This window comes from Xiphophorus hellerii, chromosome 22 (assembly GCF_003331165.1).
Source record: "Xiphophorus hellerii strain 12219 chromosome 22, Xiphophorus_hellerii-4.1, whole genome shotgun sequence".
Classification (NCBI taxonomy): Eukaryota; Metazoa; Chordata; class Actinopteri; order Cyprinodontiformes; family Poeciliidae; genus Xiphophorus; species Xiphophorus hellerii.
The window spans coordinates 14,939,033-14,959,047 of NC_045693.1; the positions used below are offsets into that span (position 1 = coordinate 14,939,033).

Consider the following 20,015-nt stretch of genomic DNA (forward strand, 5'->3'; position numbering starts at 1 on the left):
GACTGCACCGCCACTAACCTGAACACTTGATACAACTTAGGATCTACCCATGCTTTCATGACAAATTCAGATCCCATCATTGAAATCTCACTGTGAGCAATCGAAATTTAGCAGCAATATCTCTCCAGGCTATTATTGTCCTATTTTGTTAACCCTGTTGGAACTACAACCTCAGTTTTTTGTTCACAGCTAACAGACAGGGCCATCTGTGGTCCTCTGCTGCTGGTCTTGTCACTTATTCATATCAAGGCTTGGTGTGTTGTGTGTGCAGAAATTGTATTCTGCAAGAGAGTCTTTTTCCTTACCCAGTAGATCAGCAAGTCAAGATCCCTAAATGGATTGCTTTGCTGTCATGGGATTGGCTAATTTACCATTTGCCATGGTAGCCATTAAACAAGCATACTTAATGAGTTGTCCATTGAGTGTAACAGTATGTTCACATATTATTTCCTTCAGGTACAGAAGACACCCATTTGAATAATGTCTGCAACACTGATCCTGTGTGTCCACCCAAGTGTCGCTGTGAGTCCAACGTAGTGGACTGCTCCAACCTGAAACTCACCAAGATCCCTGAACACATCCCTGCATCCACAGCTGAACTGTAAGGAATTGCTTTCACCACTATCTTGAAATTGCAGAGAGAAAGGTGTGTTTAATGTTGACATTTTCAAACAATATATCTCATCCTCTTCAGCCGCCTTAACAATAATGAACTAACAACTCTTGAGGCTACCGGTGTGTTTAAGAACCTTTCCCAACTCAAGAAAATGTGAGTAAAACTGTTTATCATCATCCTCTAAATAGAACCTGTAATTGTAACATAGACATTTTTTTAACCACAGTAACCTGAGTAACAATAAGATCACAGAGATTGAGGATGGAGCTTTTGAAGGTGCATCGTCCGTCTTTGAGCTTCACCTCACAGCCAATCAAATTGACTCAGTTCGAAGCGGGATGTTCCGAGGCCTCGAGGGACTTCGCATGCTGTGAGTAACGTACAACCATGTGGACTCAAACAATTAAAATCCAGGAAAACAGCTCATAGTTCTTCTTGCTTTTGATATATTCATAGGATGTTGAGGAACAACAAAATCAGTTGTGTTCACAACGACAGTTTCACAGGGCTTCACAACGTCCGTTTGCTGTCTCTATACGACAACCATCTGACCACCATTACTCCTGGGGCCTTTGACACGCTGCAGACTCTCTCTACTCTGTAAGACTCTTTGTTGTATATAGTTTTGTTCTGGCATTTCTGGTCTTATTGCTCTGAACCCCTTTTGCTCTATCATTGCTTCAGAAACCTCTTGGCCAACTCCTTCAACTGCGACTGTCGGTTGGCGTGGCTTGGTGATTGGCTGAGGAGCAGAAAGATTGTGACAGGTAACCCTCGCTGCCAGCGCCCGGCCTTCTTAAAGGAGATCCCCCTCCAGGATGTAGCTCTGCCAGATTTTCGCTGTGAGGAAGGTGGGTGCCATGTTTTGAGTTAGCTTCTTTTTCTGTAAGTCGCTATGCAAATTACAACAGCATCTTCTCTACTCTATATTGAGTTATTTCTCTTCTTGAAGGGAGAGATGTTTTGCCAATATCATAGATATCCTTCACTTTGTGTTTAGGTAACTTCTGGGGTTTGACTTAAAGATTTTAACATTTCTCTCTCTTGTTCAAAATCATTTTGAACAAGACCTGCCAAATGTATCTGGAATCATCCTGAATAATGGCCACTATTGTGTGACTCTTTTGTTTGCTGAATAGATTGCTTCAGCAGTTCCTAAGCTGCCGGTCGATCCAGTGCTGAGTGCAGTTATAGCATTGAGCTGTTTGTCTTATTGACGAGTCAGCCTATTTGCACCTGAATGACTGCTAGGCTTGTCTTTGGGCCTCAGGCAGCTTCCATTCTTTGCTCCTGTTGATCGATATCACGTTAGGGAGTCCTCCCATTCCCTGCTCTGCTTTGCTTTTTTATTTTTTACTTTTCTCCATGGCTTCACCAACTTTTACTGTGATATCTTGTTTTTAAGCTACAGTGCCATCCCTTTTAATAGTTCCCCTGGTAGAAATGTGTAAAAAGCCTTAAAACGAATTCATCCATTATGGCAGGAGTATAATCACTCACTGAAACTTGTTGTAAAATTTTACCTCTATTTTCAGTACAGTGATTCATTACACAGGTTAAAGTCTTGTTAAGAATAATTGTTTTTAACAAAATTCCTGGCAGTACAATTATTTATACTTCTGCACAACCACCGTTTTCTGAATGGAAAGTACTAATAAAACCTGTGCTATAAAGTTTTACAAGGCTGGAGCATTAAGATCTTTAGCCGTTTCTCTTCAATAATCTCTTTAGGTCATGCATAGTCCTGGGTCCTCACTTATGCTTTTCCTCTTCAGCTCATCCATAGGTTTTCCAAACCATTTAACTCTGAAGACTGAGTTGAAAGAAGGTTGATTTTGTGTCTAGGGGACTACGTCTATGTTAATTTTGCCATAAGTTTAGGTTTCTGGCAGAGCTGGTATTAGTGTTGTTACGCACGTAAACAGAATAATATCCAGGGCTTTGGGAAGAGAAACAGACCCACAGCACAGTAGATAATCCACCATACTTAACCACAGTCATGAGGTGTTCTTACACTTTTTCATCATTTTCATCCTTTGTTTCATATCCATGGTGTGTTTATTGGCAAAAAAGAATAATATGGCTTCATTCCCAATCAACTGGTTGATGTGTAATAGAAACCCGGTGAACCCATAACCCCCATTTTTGGTCCATTTATATAATAGAGGACTTAATTTCTTTTTTTTTTTTTTTGACTGCCGTATTATCCTTCCTACCACGAAGACAAATGTTGGTCCTTTTCCAGCTTAGTAGTGAGTAGTTAGAAGACAGAAGCCTCTCTGTCAAGGACACAGAAAATTGTAAACTTCTAAAGGGAAATTTGTTGAAATTCAGTCGCACTATGTTTTAGTTTAAGAGCTTTGGTAACATTTATTTTAAGCGCATTAGTAAATTCGTTATTAATTGTGAAGCCAATTATTTTATTCAAAAACATTTATTTCTTAAAATTGTGTTATTTATCCCCACTGAATAAATGTACTCACAATGTGTCAAAGTTTTTTACACGTCTTTTACAAAGATATGAAATGTGATCGCATATGTTTGCAAATAATATTAGTCGAGCATTTTGTCACAGAAAAATAGTTGAGTGTTTACACACAATCTAATGGTCTATATCTTAATTATGTTTGATATTTTCTCTTTAAGTAAAGTGCTGTTGCACATTTTTTAGCATGACTTCCCTCCTGATTACTGACTTTATATTTTTAACAGGCCAAGAGGAGTCAAGCTGTGTTCCTCGACCCCAGTGTCCCAGCGAGTGTTCTTGCCTAGAGACTGTGGTGCGCTGCAGTAACAAGCATCTCCACACACTACCCAAAGGCATCCCCAGGAATGTGACTGAACTGTAAGTGTCTCAGTATTGATTTACTTTGACGCCAGATCTTCTACTTCTATTGTTTTCGTCTAAACCTGAGGGAGATCATGTGAAAAACAGTAACAGGGAGGTTTTAACACTTGAAGAACAAGTGAAAGGTAACAAAACATCTCATCACTTGAAGGCGAGGAAAATAGTCAATAAACCCTACAGTCATTCTCCCAGACATTCTTTTTCTTCTTCTGTGTTCCTTGTTGCCCTCTGGGCACTGATGTCACTCTCACACTCAGAGCCAAGGATGTCTGAGAGAGAGAGTGTGTGTGTGTGCATATTTGTGATAGGGCCAGAAGCCTGTCCATGAGTGCAAAGGGGAGCAACAGGACATTTTAATGAGCAGTTTTCAATGGAAAGGGGAGGGAATGGAACAAGTCTAGAACTTTCCAATACTGCCTCATTTGGTTCTTGTGATGCACACACACGCTGAGCAAGCCTTAAGGCCTGTCATTGTCCCAGCAGGTGTGACCAGGTGTACCCCTCTGTTCAGGGCTTTCATCTTGTCATCTGGAGAGTTTGCTACTCCATCATTATCCCAAGTGTCCTCTGCACCATCATTACCTCTCATTACCTCTGAACCTAAAGGCCTGCTAACTAACTGCACCCCATCCCCCCCCTCTACTCCAGCCGCTGCCCTTCCCACCTTCTGTGCAGTCAACAACAATAGCAGGAGCCTGGAGTTCTGCTCAGTGGGGGCTGCCCTCAAATGAGCCATTTATCAACATGACAGTCTGCATGTAGGACTTTGTGTTAGCAGTCAGAGGGCTGATTGCCTTCCTGCAGGCATAATGTTGACTTTGGTGGCCTCAACTGTTATCACATGCAGCAGTCTTCGTATCACAGTCACAACTAGAAGTGCTGGGATCAGTGACTGTTTCACCATTACCTCATTTTCCTAGTTCATATTTAAAGAAATACATCCCATACATTAAAATCGGAAAAGCTCACATAAAGTGCATACGGAGAGCAATATTCTGCTTCTTTTTGTCCAACATGGGATTAAATCACTACCACACCTTATGGAAGTGAGACCCTGATGTTAACGGGTATGAATATTCTACAATAAACCATTCTCCTGCATGTCCTCCATATACCAGTTGACAATTGTTTGACAGAAATGGTTTGTCATTTGCAAGACTTTCACTGTGAACACGCTGCCATCCATAAATTGTTTGATGCAAATAAAAATGTTGTTTGCAGAGTAGTATGCAGGCTATAACAGGGAGATTACACTGTTCACAATTGGCTTTTCACAGAAAATATGACTGTGTGCAACTGTTCACTAATGCTACATTCTTGTTCTGGGTCAGGGATTGCTGGAGTCAATGCAATCCGCTACATTTACTCAAATGGCATTTTTATTTTATTTTTTTTACGAAGTGGCATAATGTACTGAATATAAATTTGATCTGTTTGATGTGTAAAGTGACTTTAGAAAATTTTGGTGAATCTAGGCTGTACTCGTAAATAAACTATTTTGGATTCCACTGAACTGAAAACTCTCTTGTTTAGGTATCTTGATGGCAACCAGTTCAGTGTTGTTCCTAAGGAGCTGGCTTCCTTCAAATACCTACAGCTGGTGTAAGCTTTACTCTGCCTGATTATACTATAAAAGCTGCATGCATCATCATAGTAAATATTTTTATTTTTTCTGAACTTTCCTTGAAGTGACCTGAGCAACAACAAAATCAACTCTCTGAGCAACTCATCCTTTGCTAATATGAGTCAACTGACCACTCTGTAAGTCCTGATCAGCCTTAGTTGCCAGAAGAAAGAGCTGTTGTTAAATTTTGGTTATAAAAGTTAAAAAGAGAAAAAAAGTTATTCTTACATGTGTGATTTTTTTTTTTTATCTGCAGAATCCTGAGCTACAACTCTCTGCGCTGTATACCCAAAATGGCTTTCAGTGGACTGCACTCACTGCGACTGCTGTGAGTTTGTTTATAGATGAGGTTAAATACTTTATCTCCATGTTGTGCATATTCTTTTAATATATTACATACCGATCTGTCTGTACACTGCCTTGCAAAAATAGTCTGATCACTTGGAAGTTTTTCACAATTTATTACTTTAGAACTCCAAGCTTTACCCCGAAACCTCATTTGATTTTATGTGACAGTGGGGGATTTTTCAGCTTGTGACATGTTTTCTTTTAGAACTGTGCTGTGTTTATTTCCAGCCATTTTCACATTAACTCTCACCAACTTCTGGCGATTGCTATCCTGAAGAACAGTATCCCCAAAGCATGAAGCTGCCAACGACATGTTTTAGGATGGGGACAGTACTGTATGTTCATGGTTGTGTGGAGTTAATTTTGCACAGGCTTTCCTTTAGGTAGGTCAGAAAATATAAAATATAAATATATTGAAATATATTGAAATATATAAATAAAATATATTGAAATTCAATATATAAAATATATTGAAATTTATGGTTATAAAGTGACAAAATATGTAAAAGGTCAGCTTGTGCTGCATTTAGTTTTACTTTTTTACAATATAATTTTAATTGCCTTTATATTTCTTTATTGAATAAAAAAACTGTAATCTTTCTTACATATATTCAGTACTTAGTTCCAATCAACAGCTTCATTGTTACCAACTGAGTTTGTAGAAAAAAGATAACAGACTCTTAAACCAGACAGGAAACACTTTTAGGTCAAACAAGTCATTAAGGAGGACATTTCTGAAGCGCCTGCTGACTTCAGCAATAGTTGTGCAGATGCAGAGAATCTTTGATTGACTCCCGAGGACTGAATCTGTCTAAACAGTTCTGACAGCTTTTGAATTCACTCATACCCACACACGCCCTCACACACTCCGACCTATTTTCTCTGTCTAAATGGCAGCTATGGGGGTAGCAGCCAGGATCTTGTTCCGATTTCTACTCCCAGTCATGCTCAGATATCTTTCCCAGTCTTCTTATTTGCATCTTAGCAGCCCAAGCTCATCAATACCTCACAATAAGGGCAGAGCAAGGGCCGCCACTGTGCAAAATCACTCTGACACTGATTACAAGAGAATTTGTTTGGCCTGGTAACTGTAATGCATCCAACTCTGTCTCAGGACCTTTATGAAGTCACTAGGTCTTTATGCACTCTCAGTGACCATGGGCTGCTAAATAACTGCAGAGCAGAAAGTAAATGAGTTGGACAGAACAATGACGAAATTAAACCAGTGTTTGGAAGTGCATCCAAAGATACAGCAGCTGCATAAAGCAGCAACCTTCTGACTCCAATCTGCTGTTCAGTTCTTTGAGGAGAAATTGAGACCAGGTCCTGCAGCCTTCTTTATGAAACTGTGTATGGTTTTGTGTGTATATATTTATATCTGCTTAAATAGTCCTCATGCTTGTGATCTGTAGACGGCGAGCCTGTTTGTGTGTGTGTGTGTGGGTGTGGGGGTGTGTGTGTGGGAGTTGACTTCTTAGCCTTCCATGTGTGCTCATAGCAGGCACACTTTTTTATTACTGACAACAAAGCTTCAACAAAGCCTTCTTTTTACGGCAGGATTCGAATAAAGCTCTGTATCATAATGAGACACAAAGCATAAAGCCCTTTCGCTGAACGAATGAGAGTGAAGCTCGGCCATCATTAGCCGATGCCGCCTTGCTACCCCAAGCATGCTCCTTTTGATCTCTAATGAAGCTGCGTCCGTTATTTCTGCACTGACTCACTCACGCCACCTTCGCCTCTGAAATAGTCCCGGAGCGAGCGCGCTAGACGCCATGTGAGGCCCTCCCACCCGCACACACCATGCAGGCTCAGGAGTACACACACACCCCAACGTGTTCACACACTCCGTCTAGTCTACCTCAGCGTCTCAATCAGTCAGACAGGAGTCCAAGTGAAGCAGAAAACTTTGATGTTTCAATCATGAGTCTCCTATTAAATGTCAGTCGGTGTTCATGTTTTCACAAAGCAAGGCTTTGCAGTGCAGCTAATGTAAAACCACAATGAGGTCTGTTTAATAGTTTCGATTTTAAGACCCCACAAAGGGTTCAAAGTTCAACATTGGAAGCTTCTTCGAAACTGTAGGGAGACGCCAACTACAACTACGAGCAGGACGCACTCGCATGTTCTCACACATGCTGAGGTGCCAAAGCCTTAATAAAGCTGCACCTTTGACTTTACACAGCAGTAAAAAGGAGAAGAATCATTAACGCTCTGTTCTTCAAACAGAGCCGTGGTCAGAGCCTGGCATACATGTGGCGCGATTGGGGTTGGACTGATTAAAAGTGTGTATATGTGTGTGTGTGTATCGGTTGCGGTTTGAGCTACAGATTAATAAGCTGCTAATTGGCCTGCTGGGTATTAGGTGTGAGGTGTGTGAGATGAAACAGCGCCAGGGCGTGGCCATTAACATCTTGAGTGGCACAGTGATATGAAAGAGTATGATAAGAGAAATAACAGAGTAGAAAGTGAAGACTGGCATGAATTGGCCCAAGGAAGGTAAAGACCATATAGCTCAGTGAATACATGTTATAACAAGGCAGTAAGTGGCAGCAGGTGAACAAGCATAGCAGAACATTTTAAAATAATTGAAATCTGTTAAGTTGTTCTGAAAATGGTCCCAACAAAGTAGACAAAGTTGAATTTAAGCATGAGGCTGGATGACAACTTTTGACAGAATCACTGACTTTTATAATGTCTAAAAACAAAATAAATAACACGTTCTATTCCTTTTATTTAAAACGGCAAAGTGAAAAATATTTGCAGTGATGAGAACAATGTAATATTATTAGAGGTATAGTAATTCCAGTCCTTTGGTAGATAAACTTTTCTAATACCAGGTCTGCCCACTGTTTGCCTTCAGAAGTGCCTTAATTTATTGTGGCAAAGATTCAACAAAGTCGGCTACAGCACTTAAGGTAGACTGTGCTTAAACTATGGTCACATGGCAACAAGGGGCCCCCTTTGCCACCATCACAAGGCAGCAAAATCCATGCTTTTATGTTGTTCACACTAAGTTCTTACCCTAGAATCTAAATTTCACAGCTGAAATCTAATTGAACTGCAACCTCAGTTTTCTGTTCTGAAAATGTCTGGCAGCCCCATCTGGGTGACTACACATCCTTTTCCATTCTGATTCTTAAATTGCATTGATTTGCTGCTTTATGATTGATTTTCTAGACTTGTACACATATGTAAATGGTCAACTGGAACAACTGACCTTCAGTGTGCACTAATGGTATTATCTCTGGCACCGCTTGAAAAGGATTTTAAACCTTAGGAATTACATAGGTAATTTTTGAAAGTATATATTTTTGAAATCCTGGTATTGGTATCAGAACCATATGTAGTAGGGGGTACGAACTAACATTGTGATTTGAAACAGAAAAGCAAAAAAGGAATTTTAGCAGCAGCTTATGCTGCTTCCAGGAACCTCCCTGACTCCTTTTTTCCCTCTAGGTTTCTCATGGTTGCCACACTGATCGCTTCATGGCCTTGGTATCCTCTGACTACAACAAACCACCCACTCACTTTGCACTAATAAGCATTCTCTACGGCACGCAGGCTAATAAACATGTTGACTCCTACATGTTACACTGTATATTTTCCCTCTAGTTCCCTGTATATTTACACTGGCAAACTTTCCTCCAGCTCTTCCACAGCTCAGCTCTACTTGAGACATCAAACAATGCAGGAAGCTGCAATTCGGAAACTGTTCACACAACAAATCTCTTCATCCCAGATGTGTCATGTATTGTTAGTGCGGACTGAATGGTGGTAACATAAGCTTGTGGTCATCTGAGGATTTGAGGTGGTAATGACCTGTTAGATTATGGCTGTCATCAATCAGCAGACCATTAAGCCCTGGAGGCTTGAGGCCCGCAGTGGTGCTCCTGAAATGACAAGAAAATCAGACTAAATGCAAAATAGTCTGAACGAACAAAAACGTATGCTGATGTATTTGCACATTAATACAAAATCCCTATTGACAAGATGAATATGATTAGCTTGACTGTTTTAACTTTGCTTCATGTGTTGGAATGGTTACATCCCCCCCCCCCCACCCCTCTCTCTGAGTGTGCCCTGCCAACCAAACACACAAAGAAACTTGACACCAGGCTGGTCCAGACTCTCAGAGCCTCATATTTTTGCCAGCTGCACAAAGCTTTGCCAGAAATAAGAACCACCAGCACATAACAGTGGAATCTCCCCGAAGGTTTTTCCTGATATTTCCAGTTTGATTTGTGAAAAAAAAGAAAAAAGAAATGCACCGCAGTGGGCCAGACAATAGTTTTCCAGGTTATTTGTTTTTTCCTATTTGTGTGATTTTTTTGCAGTTTTCAAGCAGCATTTTACAAGTAGCCAATTGTAAAAGAATAAATTGCTTTACAAAGGGGATTTGTGTTTTTAAAAGATGGGGAAAATTAATGTTTTATTTTCAGAAATGCATTTTGTTCCTTGATGTTTTTTGACAGCTGTCTTTTTTTTCAGGTCTCTTCATGGCAATGAAATCTCAGAGCTTCCAGATGGCATATTCAACGATGTGACCTCCCTCTCCCATTTGTAAGTATTGACAATCATTTTCTTGCTCCCCAGCAGCTTACAGTACCTACAAATCGAGTACCTGTAAATTTGTCATATTACATCAACAAAATCTAATATATTTTGATGGGATATTTTCAAATAGATCAGCACAAGGTACGATATAAATGCGATGAGCAAAAAAAAACAGTAGACCATATATAATTCTTTTCTTTTTCTTATTTGAAATCTGAAAAGTTATGCATTCATTCACCGGCATCCCCCTCCCTGTAAGTCAGTAATTTGTAGAGCCACCTTTTACTACATTCGCTTGAATTTCTGCAGCTACTCCAGAATCACTATTGGCCTCTTGGCTTCTTATCTGATTAACACTGTCCTTGGCCGTCCTGTTAGGTTAGTTGGATAGCCTTGGTTTGTTTCCAGTTATGCCAAGCTCTCTATTTTTGGATGATGCAATTATCGTAAAGGGGCAAAATGTGAAAAGGTTTTAAGGGTATCACTGATTTTGCAAGACACTGCAAATCTGAGTTTGTTAATCGTATGAAATGCTATCACATAGCTTCATACTTTGGCTTAAAGTTTGGCTTTCTCTGTGCAAGCCAATTAGTCTGTAATCATTTGTGTGGTCAAAGCAACACAAGCCAGAGAAAACGTTGCTTCTCCCTGCGACATCTTTAAAGCATTCAGTCTGTGTCCTTTAAGTGCTTATTCATGTCTATCTGCCTCTTTCTGTTCACAGTGTAGCTGTGTTAGAATGTCTTAAAAAAGAACATCTTCGACCTTTGGCATCTTCTCTAAATATCCTCATCTTCCCTTGATTGTTAGAGATCAATAAAACAATCAAGACCAGAGTTGGAGGGAAAAGGCAGGAGAGAGGCAGCCAGACAAAGACATTTTGTGGGAAGTAGTACACAAATCGAGGCTGCGTGAAATTTGGACCGAGGAGTGGATAGAGAGGAAGCCATTGATCTGCAGTCACAGTCAAGTGGCTTTCATGTTAGCAGATGTCAGGTGTCAGCTATTGGCCCAGCTTGAAAGATGAGCCTGTGTTCCCCAGTAATGGAACAGCATCGATTTAGGAGTGTTTGTGCTTCCAGCAGGAGGGCAAAGCGCCATTGATTCACAACCACCAGGACAGAGGTGGTTAAAAGGCCTTTCTGCTCACACCTTTGTTTATAATAGAGCAGTCCTGCTGAAGATGATGCATTACACAATGTGGCATTAAGATATTTTGTTCTCTGAGAAGATTTATTTGTGTAGTTTAGCACCTTGTTTTTCATGGAGATATAGAGACACCTGCTGGTGATATAATGTACTACAGCAACACAACCGGACTTGAACTGTGGTTTACTGTAATATCAGGGCAATTGGCGCCAACCCTCTGCACTGTGACTGCCACCTGCGCTGGCTCTCTGACTGGGTGAAGACCGGATACAAAGAACCCGGGATCGCTCGGTGTGCCGGCCCACAGGGGATGGAGAGTAAATTACTCCTCACCACGCCGGCTAAAAAATTTGAATGTACAGGTGAGTTTTTGTTCTAAACAATAATATCTGACTTCAAGCACCTCCTAAATGTTAATTAAATGTTCCAATATGCTTGGGTTTCTGCAGGTGATGTAGACAACACAGTGCTGGCCAAGTGTAATCCATGCCTGTCTAATCCCTGCCTGAATCATGGCATCTGTCACAATGACCCAATGGAGATATACAGGTGCAACTGTCCTCCTGGATTCAAGGTACGAGCAGCATTATGTGCCTGCTCACTAATAGATATCTACTTCATCAAACTGAATTTACTGCAGGAGATCTGTGTTAATCCGAATTCTCTGTTATAGGGCAAGAACTGTGAAACAGCTCTGAACGGCTGTGTGAGTAGCCCATGTGCCAACGGAGGAACCTGCCAAATGACTGACGAGGATGAGGGAGAATACCGGTGAGGATGGCGAGCTGTAAATCCAGAACTGCAAACACAGCAATAAAGGGTCTCATACAAAGCTTTGCATGATGCTTGCTTATTGTATTCAAAGCTGCTCCTGTCTGCTGGGCTTCGAGGGCCCGACTTGCCAAATCAATGTTGACGACTGTGAAGACAACGACTGTGAGAATGGAGCAACCTGCATTGATGGAATCAACAACTACACTTGTTTTTGTCCCCCCTACTACACAGGTGAGTGCATCTGCAGTTTATTTTAAGCAGCAGCATTCTACAAAAAATACTGGATCAACCATTTAGACCCCAATCAGACCTTCTTTCATAACAAAACATATCTGTCAACTGATCAAAACAGTAAATAAATAACAATAAGTTAATTTCAGTTATTTTATTACTGACAAGTCTTTCTTGTAAAAGCAACAAACTTTCACAGTTTGATGCTGCCACCTTCAGGCTTTACTGAAAGGTTGACATTAATGCAGCTGGACTCTGGTCATCAGAAACATTCTGTCAGGAATTGTGGCCTGACTGCAAAATCTGCAATGCTTCTGATTCGGGAAGACAACTCTGGACCTAAATTATCATTCTTTAGACTTGACATAAGTATATTCATAATTATTACAACTAGCACCACTAGTAAAAGTAGGAACGATTCAAAGCTAATTGGATGGTGGCACATTGAGTGTTACATAGATCAATTTAGGCAAAAACTGAGAAAATATGTAAGGGCGCAAATACTTTTTCCAACAAGTATTCATCCTGTATTATAAGTGAAATTACTTCTGGAGGACACTGGCTCTCTGCCAGAGTTTGGAGGTCCACGCTGTGATAGTCATCGTCTGACTAGAAGACTTTCACTTAAAAAGAAACTTGTACCTGTGCAGGGGAGATGTGTGAAGAAATGGAAGACGTGTGTGCTCCAGGACGAAGCCCCTGTCAACATCAGTCTACCTGCCTCATCAGCACCTCTGGGCCCAAGTGAGTGCTTCACTCAAATCTGTTGATGGTAAACCTGTAAATGAGCTGCTACATTTTCACACTGATTTATTCTGTGCAGGTGTGTGTGTTCTCCTGGTTATGTTGGCGATGACTGCAGTGTAAACTACGATGACTGCAGAGAGCATCGCTGTCAGAACGGAGCTCAGTGTGTGGATGAGTTGAATGGATATTCGTGCATCTGCCCGAATGGATATAGGTTGGAAGTACTTTGGGTTACTTGTACTTTTTTTACCTTGTCATTTACATGATTGTAATAAGAATTCTCCCTTTCTTTGACTTCCTAGCGGTCAGTTGTGTGAAGTCCCCCCATCTCCTCTGTCTTTGTGTGAGCTGGCAGACTGCCAGAACAATGCCCCCTGTGTGGAGCGAGGTGGCCGCGCTCTTTGCCAGTGTCCTCCAGAGTTTGGAGGTCCACGCTGTGAAAAACTGGTCAGTGTCAACTTTGTTGACAGAGATTCTTATTTACTACTCTCTGACCTGAAGAATTGGCCACAAGCTAACATCACCCTACAGGTAATCAAATCAGTCCAGTTCAGCTTTTCTGACAAACAAAGACGTCAAACCTCCAATCCAAAACTGCTCTGCGTACAGGTTTCTACAGATGAGGACAATGGTATCCTGCTGTACAATGGTGACAATGATCATATTGCAGTGGAGCTCTTCCAAGGCCATGTAAAAGTGAGCTATGATCCCGGTAGCCAGCCAGGACATGCCATATACAGGTACCGTACCACATTCAACGTGACTTTGTATTAATTTTCCTCTCATCTTAGAGACTAAATTCTGTGTTTTCCCCTGTCAGTACCGAGACTATCAATGATGGTCAGTTCCACACAGTGGAGCTGGTGACCTTCGACCAGATGGTTAACCTGTCCATTGATGGGGGTCTCCCTACCACAATGGACAGCTTTGGGGCAGTGCGGCCCCTCAACGGAGAGGCACCACTATACGTGGGGGGTAGGGGCCCTCTCCAGAACACACCTCCCTCCTCTGCAGGCACTCTTAACTACTACACTACTGTTCAGTCACCTCCCTTCCCCCTTCGCTTTGTCGCCACCTCAACCAGTCCCTCCCACAAACATGCAACCCAACCACCACCCAGACCTTGTCCTCCATCCTTCATCCTCACCATCCCACATGTCATCATGTCCGTCTTGACTGTGTTTGCTAGGGTACGCATTCGAGTCTTTATAGTGCCTTGTGACATAACGACCAAAATCCTCAATGGGAAAACGGATTGGAAAGGTGGATATTCACCTTCCATAGAGTGGTATGTGTTTGAAAGGCCTAGTCAAAGTCTAGCTTTAAGTCCAAATGAGAACGAATGTCAATACCAAAAAAAATTACATTTCCAGACACTCCACCATCTCAGACTGAGCTTAAGTCAAATTTAGTAGAGAAGTACAAAAAATTATATGTTGGTCAATCACATAAAAATCCAATAATCTATTCTGAACTTTGTGATCTTTGTAATGAGATAACATGATAAACGTCAAGTGATATGAATACTTTTGCAAGGCAATGTGTTTAAATTGAACACAACATCACTGCAATATTTTTCTTTGGTGCATTGTAAACTAGCAGACACAGTCCTTCATATCTGAATGGAGTTTGACTTTCTGTTTGTTTAACTGTATTTATTTTATGTTTAATATGGAGCCACTCTTGACATTCTGAGGCTCAGATCTCCAAATGTATCTGAAATGTGTTCATATTTAATTTTATCCTCCTGAGTTTGTGGAAGTTTGTTCAGGAGTGGCTAAAAATGTTAGGTTGTATCTCTTATTGATTTTCTGTATTGTCTGTCACTCATACAGTGAGATTTTTTCCCATTTCTTCTGGCTTTTGTTCTATGTTTCAAAGATGCTGTGTTCTGTGGTGCAAAAATAATTCTAGAAGTACATTTTTTAAGCACTGGGACACACATCTTTGAAAATGCCTCTGTTCATTAAACTCATATCAGCCCCGTGTTTGCTGTTTGTCTGTGAGTCAGACGACTCCTCTTCCCACATATAAACTTTGATTTATCCATCTTCTCCTCCAGGCATGCCTGTAGATGTCCACTCTGGAACTTTCCGTCTCTGGCAGATCCAGAACGGTTCCAGCTTCCACGGCTGCATCCAGAACCTGTACATCAACAACGAGCTCCAGGACTTCACCAAGACTCAAATGAAGCCTGGCGTGGTGCCGGGCTGTGAGCCCTGCAAGAAGCTCTACTGTGTCCATGGCATCTGCCAGCCTGATGGGTTGCAGGGACCTGTGTGTCATTGCCAGCCAGGTTGGAGTGGGGCGCATTGTGATCAGCCAGCTCTCAACCCCTGCCAGGGCAGCAAGTACGTTAGCAAATAGGGAAGCTAGGTCAAGTTTTACGTGCTGAATATACGATACCTTGAATTGTTTCACCATGCGCATTGCGGCCACAAACTTTAATGTGTTTTATTGGGAGTTTATGTGACAGATTGACACAAAGTGGCAGTAAATGTAAAGTGGAAGGAAAAGGGTATGTGCAGCATGCATTTTTATTCAGTACTGAGTCAAAACTTTATAGTCACTTTTTGGCCCAGTTGCACCTTAAAGGTGTTTAAGCTATGTCTTTACAAGCTTAACCCATCTGGGGACTGAAATATTTGGCGATTTTCCTTAACAAAACAGCTTAAGTTTAGTCAGACTGGAGCTTATTCTCAATTGGATATAGATCTAGACTTAGATTGGGTCATTGTGACACATACATATCCTTTGATTTACATCATTCCACTATAGTCCTGGCCATATTTTTATACTCATTGTCCCAGTGGATGGTCAACCATGTCCAAATCTTACATGTATCATATGATTCCCAACCAACTCTGGTCAGCTTCCCTGTCTTAGCTGAAGAAAATCATTCCACAGCTTGATGTGTGATCTAAATCATGGCCAGCATCAGTTTTCCACCACATATAACATTTTGCATGTAGGCCAAAAAGTTTAATTTTAGCTCATCTGATCAGAGGAGGATCTTCAAAATGTTTGCTTTTGAAAAACTGCAAAGAGATCATTTATGACTTTCTTTCCACAACTGTTTTCCTCTTGTCACTCCTCCATAAAGCCCAGATTGGTCAAGCGCACATCTAGTAGTTGTCCTGTGAACATATTCTCCCACCTGAGTTGTGGATTTTTTCCTGCTGCTCCAGAATTTGTACGCTGGATTGAGCTTCTTTAAATCTTGAGATATTGTTTTATAATGCTGTTTTAGAACTATCCACAACTTTATCTCTGACCAGTCTGGTGTGTTCGTTGGCCTTCACAATGCTGTTTGTTCACTAAGGCTGTCTAACAAACTACTGATCAGATTAACTTTACGCCCAAACTTGTGTAAATCACATCAACTCCAAAACAAGACATTAAAGTTTATGGCTGTAACATCATAATAAGTGGAAGCATTCAAACTGTATGAATACGTTTGCAAACCATTAGATATAGCATTGTTGCCCTTTTCCTCATAATTGATTACAGTTGACGACTCTTGTTTTCTGCTTATGAAACATCAGCAGTGAAGATCAGTTCTTGGTAGGGCATACCTAAATGAAGTTATCTCCTCTCAGATGCGTCCATGGAAAGTGCATTCCTCTGGACCTGCAGTCATATCGATGTGAGTGTGAAGAGGGCTACCGAGGCGCGCTGTGCAACCAGCAAGGAGAGCTGTTCAATCCCTGCCGCCGCCTCACCTGCAAACATGGTCGCTGCCAGATCTCTGACAGCGGAGACGCGTACTGTCACTGCGAAAGTGGCTACACAGGAGAACTCTGTGATGCAGGTTTGTTTGTGCTCTCTAAAATTGAGGACAAATACTTTGGAGTCAGTGAAATGTTCAGATCAATAAATGGCTTGTCTATTTTTAAAGAGTCTGAATGTCGAGGAGAGCCGGTGCGAGACTTCTACCAGGTGCAGCGAGGCTACGCCATCTGTCAAACAACTCGCATGGTGTCCTGGGTGGAGTGCACCGGAGCTTGTGACACGGGGAGCTGCTGCATCAGCCAGAGGATGAAACGCCGAAAATACACCTTCGAGTGCAGCGACGGAACGTCCTTCACCGAGGAGGTGGAAAAGACCATCAAGTGCGGCTGCGTGGGCTGCATGTAGCACCGTTCACCCACTCTTCCTGCCGCTGCTGCAGAGCAGAAGATTGAAAGCAAGGAAAGAAGGAAGGAAGGAAGGAAACTGCTGAAAGGTGGAGGAAAGAAAGCAAGAATGAAAGAGATTATACAGAATATATATAAAACCTCTATCTATATATTATGGACAACAATGTTTGTAAAATAGGACATTTCCTCTCCTTTGTGAGGATGTGTGACCTACATTAAAACAGAAACACCCTGAGCATCAGTGTAGGTGTGACAACAAAAATAAAACCATAGTATCTGCAACATTGTTCCAAGGGGTCCAGAGATTTTGTAGGTGTTGCATTCAGAGTGAGGCATCCTTCCTACCCAAACTATCCCATAAGAACACCCCATCTATCTGTGAGGCCTCCAATGGCTCAGCCACCATCATCCATCTTTAGTCCATGGAGGTAAGAAGGACAAGAGGGTTTATTTTAGCTCTAGAGATAAGAAGAGAGCTGAGTCTTGAGTTGAGGTTGGCTTGGTTACCTGGACAGTGTTGGACACGGGTTGGATTTAGTTGAAGACGCCACCCAGACTGGTGCCGTCATTTCTCCACCAGGATACTGCCCTCCATGCTTATACCTACATGTCAGAGTGAACGTAAGGGGAAAGGGAACCTAGGATTAAAGGGGGCGCAGTGTTGTGGGTTTGAGGCGAGGTGCAGAGAGATGTTTGCCATAAGCTCTCACAATATAGAAATCCCCCGCAAATAAAGACTGCATGGACTGGCAGCCAAACTCATCTCTGTGAAACACACAGTCACACAAGTGTGGTACACAACACAATCCCGACGTGGCTTGGAAGGGCTGGTGTGGCGCATCTGTTCCCCCGGAGGCAGTGCCCCCAGCATGTATCGCCCCAGGGAGGGGATGTTTTGCATAATCCTGCAGGAGGCCGAGTGACCCTGCTCCCATTGATGCCTGTAGTATTAAACCACCACAGACTGTTGCATGTGTGGAGAGTTTGCCAACAAATATGTAAAGATTTTTCCGTATTATTATGAAGATTATTACAAGAAGTTCGGTCATCTTTTGTTGTTTTTATTTTTATTCAATTTTCTTATATATTTCTTTTTGCTATATTTTGTTATAATTTGTCTCATGACGTATTCTAACTTCTTTAGTTGTCCTTGCCCAGTTTCCCACCCCATCCTATATTGTAATGCCTAACAGATTCTAATATATATATATAAATATATATAAATATATTTGTATTTCATTTGGTATAGTATTTTTCTATGTTTAAGAGTACGTCTGTGTTAGGAAGCATTTAGACTGGTGGAGAGGCATTCAGTTGGTTTCCTAGGTGTTTTATTTGTTGATCTCACCTTCTTCTCCAGCAAAGTAATTATTTGAACGGACATAAAAGGCAGCAGTTGGTTGGCCTTGTTGCATAAAAGGCAGTATTGGTCTCGAAAAATTGTGAAATACTGTATATGTTGTCTTCCATGTGAATATTACATCTAATTCATGAGAATCTGTGCTTGTTTTTATTTATTTTAAGCATAAGTGTTGCTGGCATTCAAATTTGAAAATAAAGTCCAAAACATGCTCAAAATGCCAGCAGGAAAAAGTGCATGGAGTGTTTGTAACGTCACTCCATAGTGAGCTATGACAAATATCTGAGCCTGTTTTCTCCCCTGAGGCTCAGATATTTCTACTGGTTAGTGTGAGCTTGGAGCTCAGAATGAAATATCCCACTCAAATTTGTTTTGTAAATTAATAACCTGATCACACAGAAAATCTTTCATCTGTTTCACGTTTCTATGTGATGGGCATCATTTTTACCATTTTATTCTGAGAGATGTTTGCCATAGATCAAAGGTGTATTGTGTTTGTTCTTTAGCTAAGATGGGCTCAACCGATCATAAGCTGCTGTCAAGCCTCAAGAAAACGGGATGAAGTTGCCTCTGTGGACACTGATCGCGTTAAGGTGGATCATCCTTATATTTCTTTTTTAGGGGCAACTGTGAGAAGCGTTACATGCCAACTACTGACAGATAACAAGAAAAGGCCTGGACATATTTAGTGTCTGTCAGTTTCGGACTGGTTATCCTCACAAAAAAAAAGGAAAAAAAAAAAAAGATGCCAATTTTCGTGAGCAGTCGTCAAACCTGAATGTATAAATGTGTATAGATAAATATGAGCAATGCTTATTCATAAAGTGGTAACTTTTAGCTGTTATTTAGTTTCCAGTGTAAGATACAGAAAATTGCATTTAGAGAGAGTGGCGGCCCAACAGAATGCTCTGTGTGGGACTGTGTTTCTCCAAATGCCTCATTATGGTGTAAAAGGCTGCAGTACAGTGTCACATCTTACAGGTTCCAGTTCATATTGCTACCCATGCTAACTTTGTTTTTGATGCTGTTAATGTGATGCCAGTGGTGTGCAATAACATTACAAAAAAATCTGTTGAACCATACCGATGAGCAGTCACCGTAATATTTAGGCCATGTGCCTCATAAAGGTGCATATTTTTAGTTAAATGTGACGTTCTCTTCATGGTTCTTCTCATTCCTTTGCACTGATCTGTACTGGACTGGTGCCGATAGACCTCATCATAGACATCTAAGTGGTGTTTTGCTATATAATAATGTTATTCCATAATTTGGACAAATGAACAGAAACAGATTTTTTTCCGTCCTATGAACTATATACATAAATGTTATTGTGAACAACACACCGTCTCAGTTGTATTAACATGGTGCAAAAGCTAAAGAAATATCCCTGGTCAGGTTCTGTCTGTTTGTTTTTCATGTTGCAGGACTGATTAGGGGGGGTTCAACTGAAAAACATCATTATACTGAATGTATGTAGTGCCACCGACAAAATGTTTACCAAATCTCCACTCTTTTCATTAATTAAACCTAAAATGTGTGTGCTTTTAAGAATGATTGTCTTTTTTTTCGTGTGGCTGATTTTTATTATTTGACAGTTATTTTACTCTTTACTGCCTGAATTT

General features: G+C 41.1%; 1 protein-coding gene across 4 annotated transcripts in view; it reads left to right on the plus strand.

Annotated features, from left to right (window-relative positions):
* The window catches only part of slit1a (slit homolog 1a (Drosophila)), a 94,399-nt gene extending 74,458 nt beyond the window's left edge, over positions 1 to 19,941 (plus strand). For 2 of the 4 annotated variants that reach the window (XM_032553242.1, XM_032553243.1), the window contains 22 exons: positions 457 to 601; positions 695 to 769; positions 843 to 986; positions 1,073 to 1,216; positions 1,301 to 1,467; positions 3,329 to 3,461; positions 4,998 to 5,066; positions 5,154 to 5,225; positions 5,345 to 5,416; positions 9,928 to 9,999; positions 11,341 to 11,504; positions 11,592 to 11,716; positions 11,816 to 11,913; positions 12,008 to 12,147; positions 12,798 to 12,891; positions 12,971 to 13,108; positions 13,197 to 13,425; positions 13,504 to 13,634; positions 13,715 to 13,908; positions 14,957 to 15,245; positions 16,494 to 16,705; positions 16,793 to 19,941. In XM_032553242.1, the coding sequence (XP_032409133.1) occupies positions 457 to 601; positions 695 to 769; positions 843 to 986; positions 1,073 to 1,216; positions 1,301 to 1,467; positions 3,329 to 3,461; positions 4,998 to 5,066; positions 5,154 to 5,225; positions 5,345 to 5,416; positions 9,928 to 9,999; positions 11,341 to 11,504; positions 11,592 to 11,716; positions 11,816 to 11,913; positions 12,008 to 12,147; positions 12,798 to 12,891; positions 12,971 to 13,108; positions 13,197 to 13,425; positions 13,504 to 13,634; positions 13,715 to 13,908; positions 14,957 to 15,245; positions 16,494 to 16,705; positions 16,793 to 17,031 (3,146 nt within the window). In that variant the 3' untranslated portion in view covers positions 17,032 to 19,941. The remainder of the gene's footprint in view (positions 1 to 456; positions 602 to 694; positions 770 to 842; positions 987 to 1,072; positions 1,217 to 1,300; positions 1,468 to 3,328; positions 3,462 to 4,997; positions 5,067 to 5,153; positions 5,226 to 5,344; positions 5,417 to 9,927; positions 10,000 to 11,340; positions 11,505 to 11,591; positions 11,717 to 11,815; positions 11,914 to 12,007; positions 12,148 to 12,797; positions 12,892 to 12,970; positions 13,109 to 13,196; positions 13,426 to 13,503; positions 13,635 to 13,714; positions 13,909 to 14,956; positions 15,246 to 16,493; positions 16,706 to 16,792) is intronic. The other 2 variants (XM_032553244.1, XM_032553245.1) reach the window with 1 other exon arrangement.
* Positions 19,942 to 20,015: the final 74 nt, after the last annotated feature.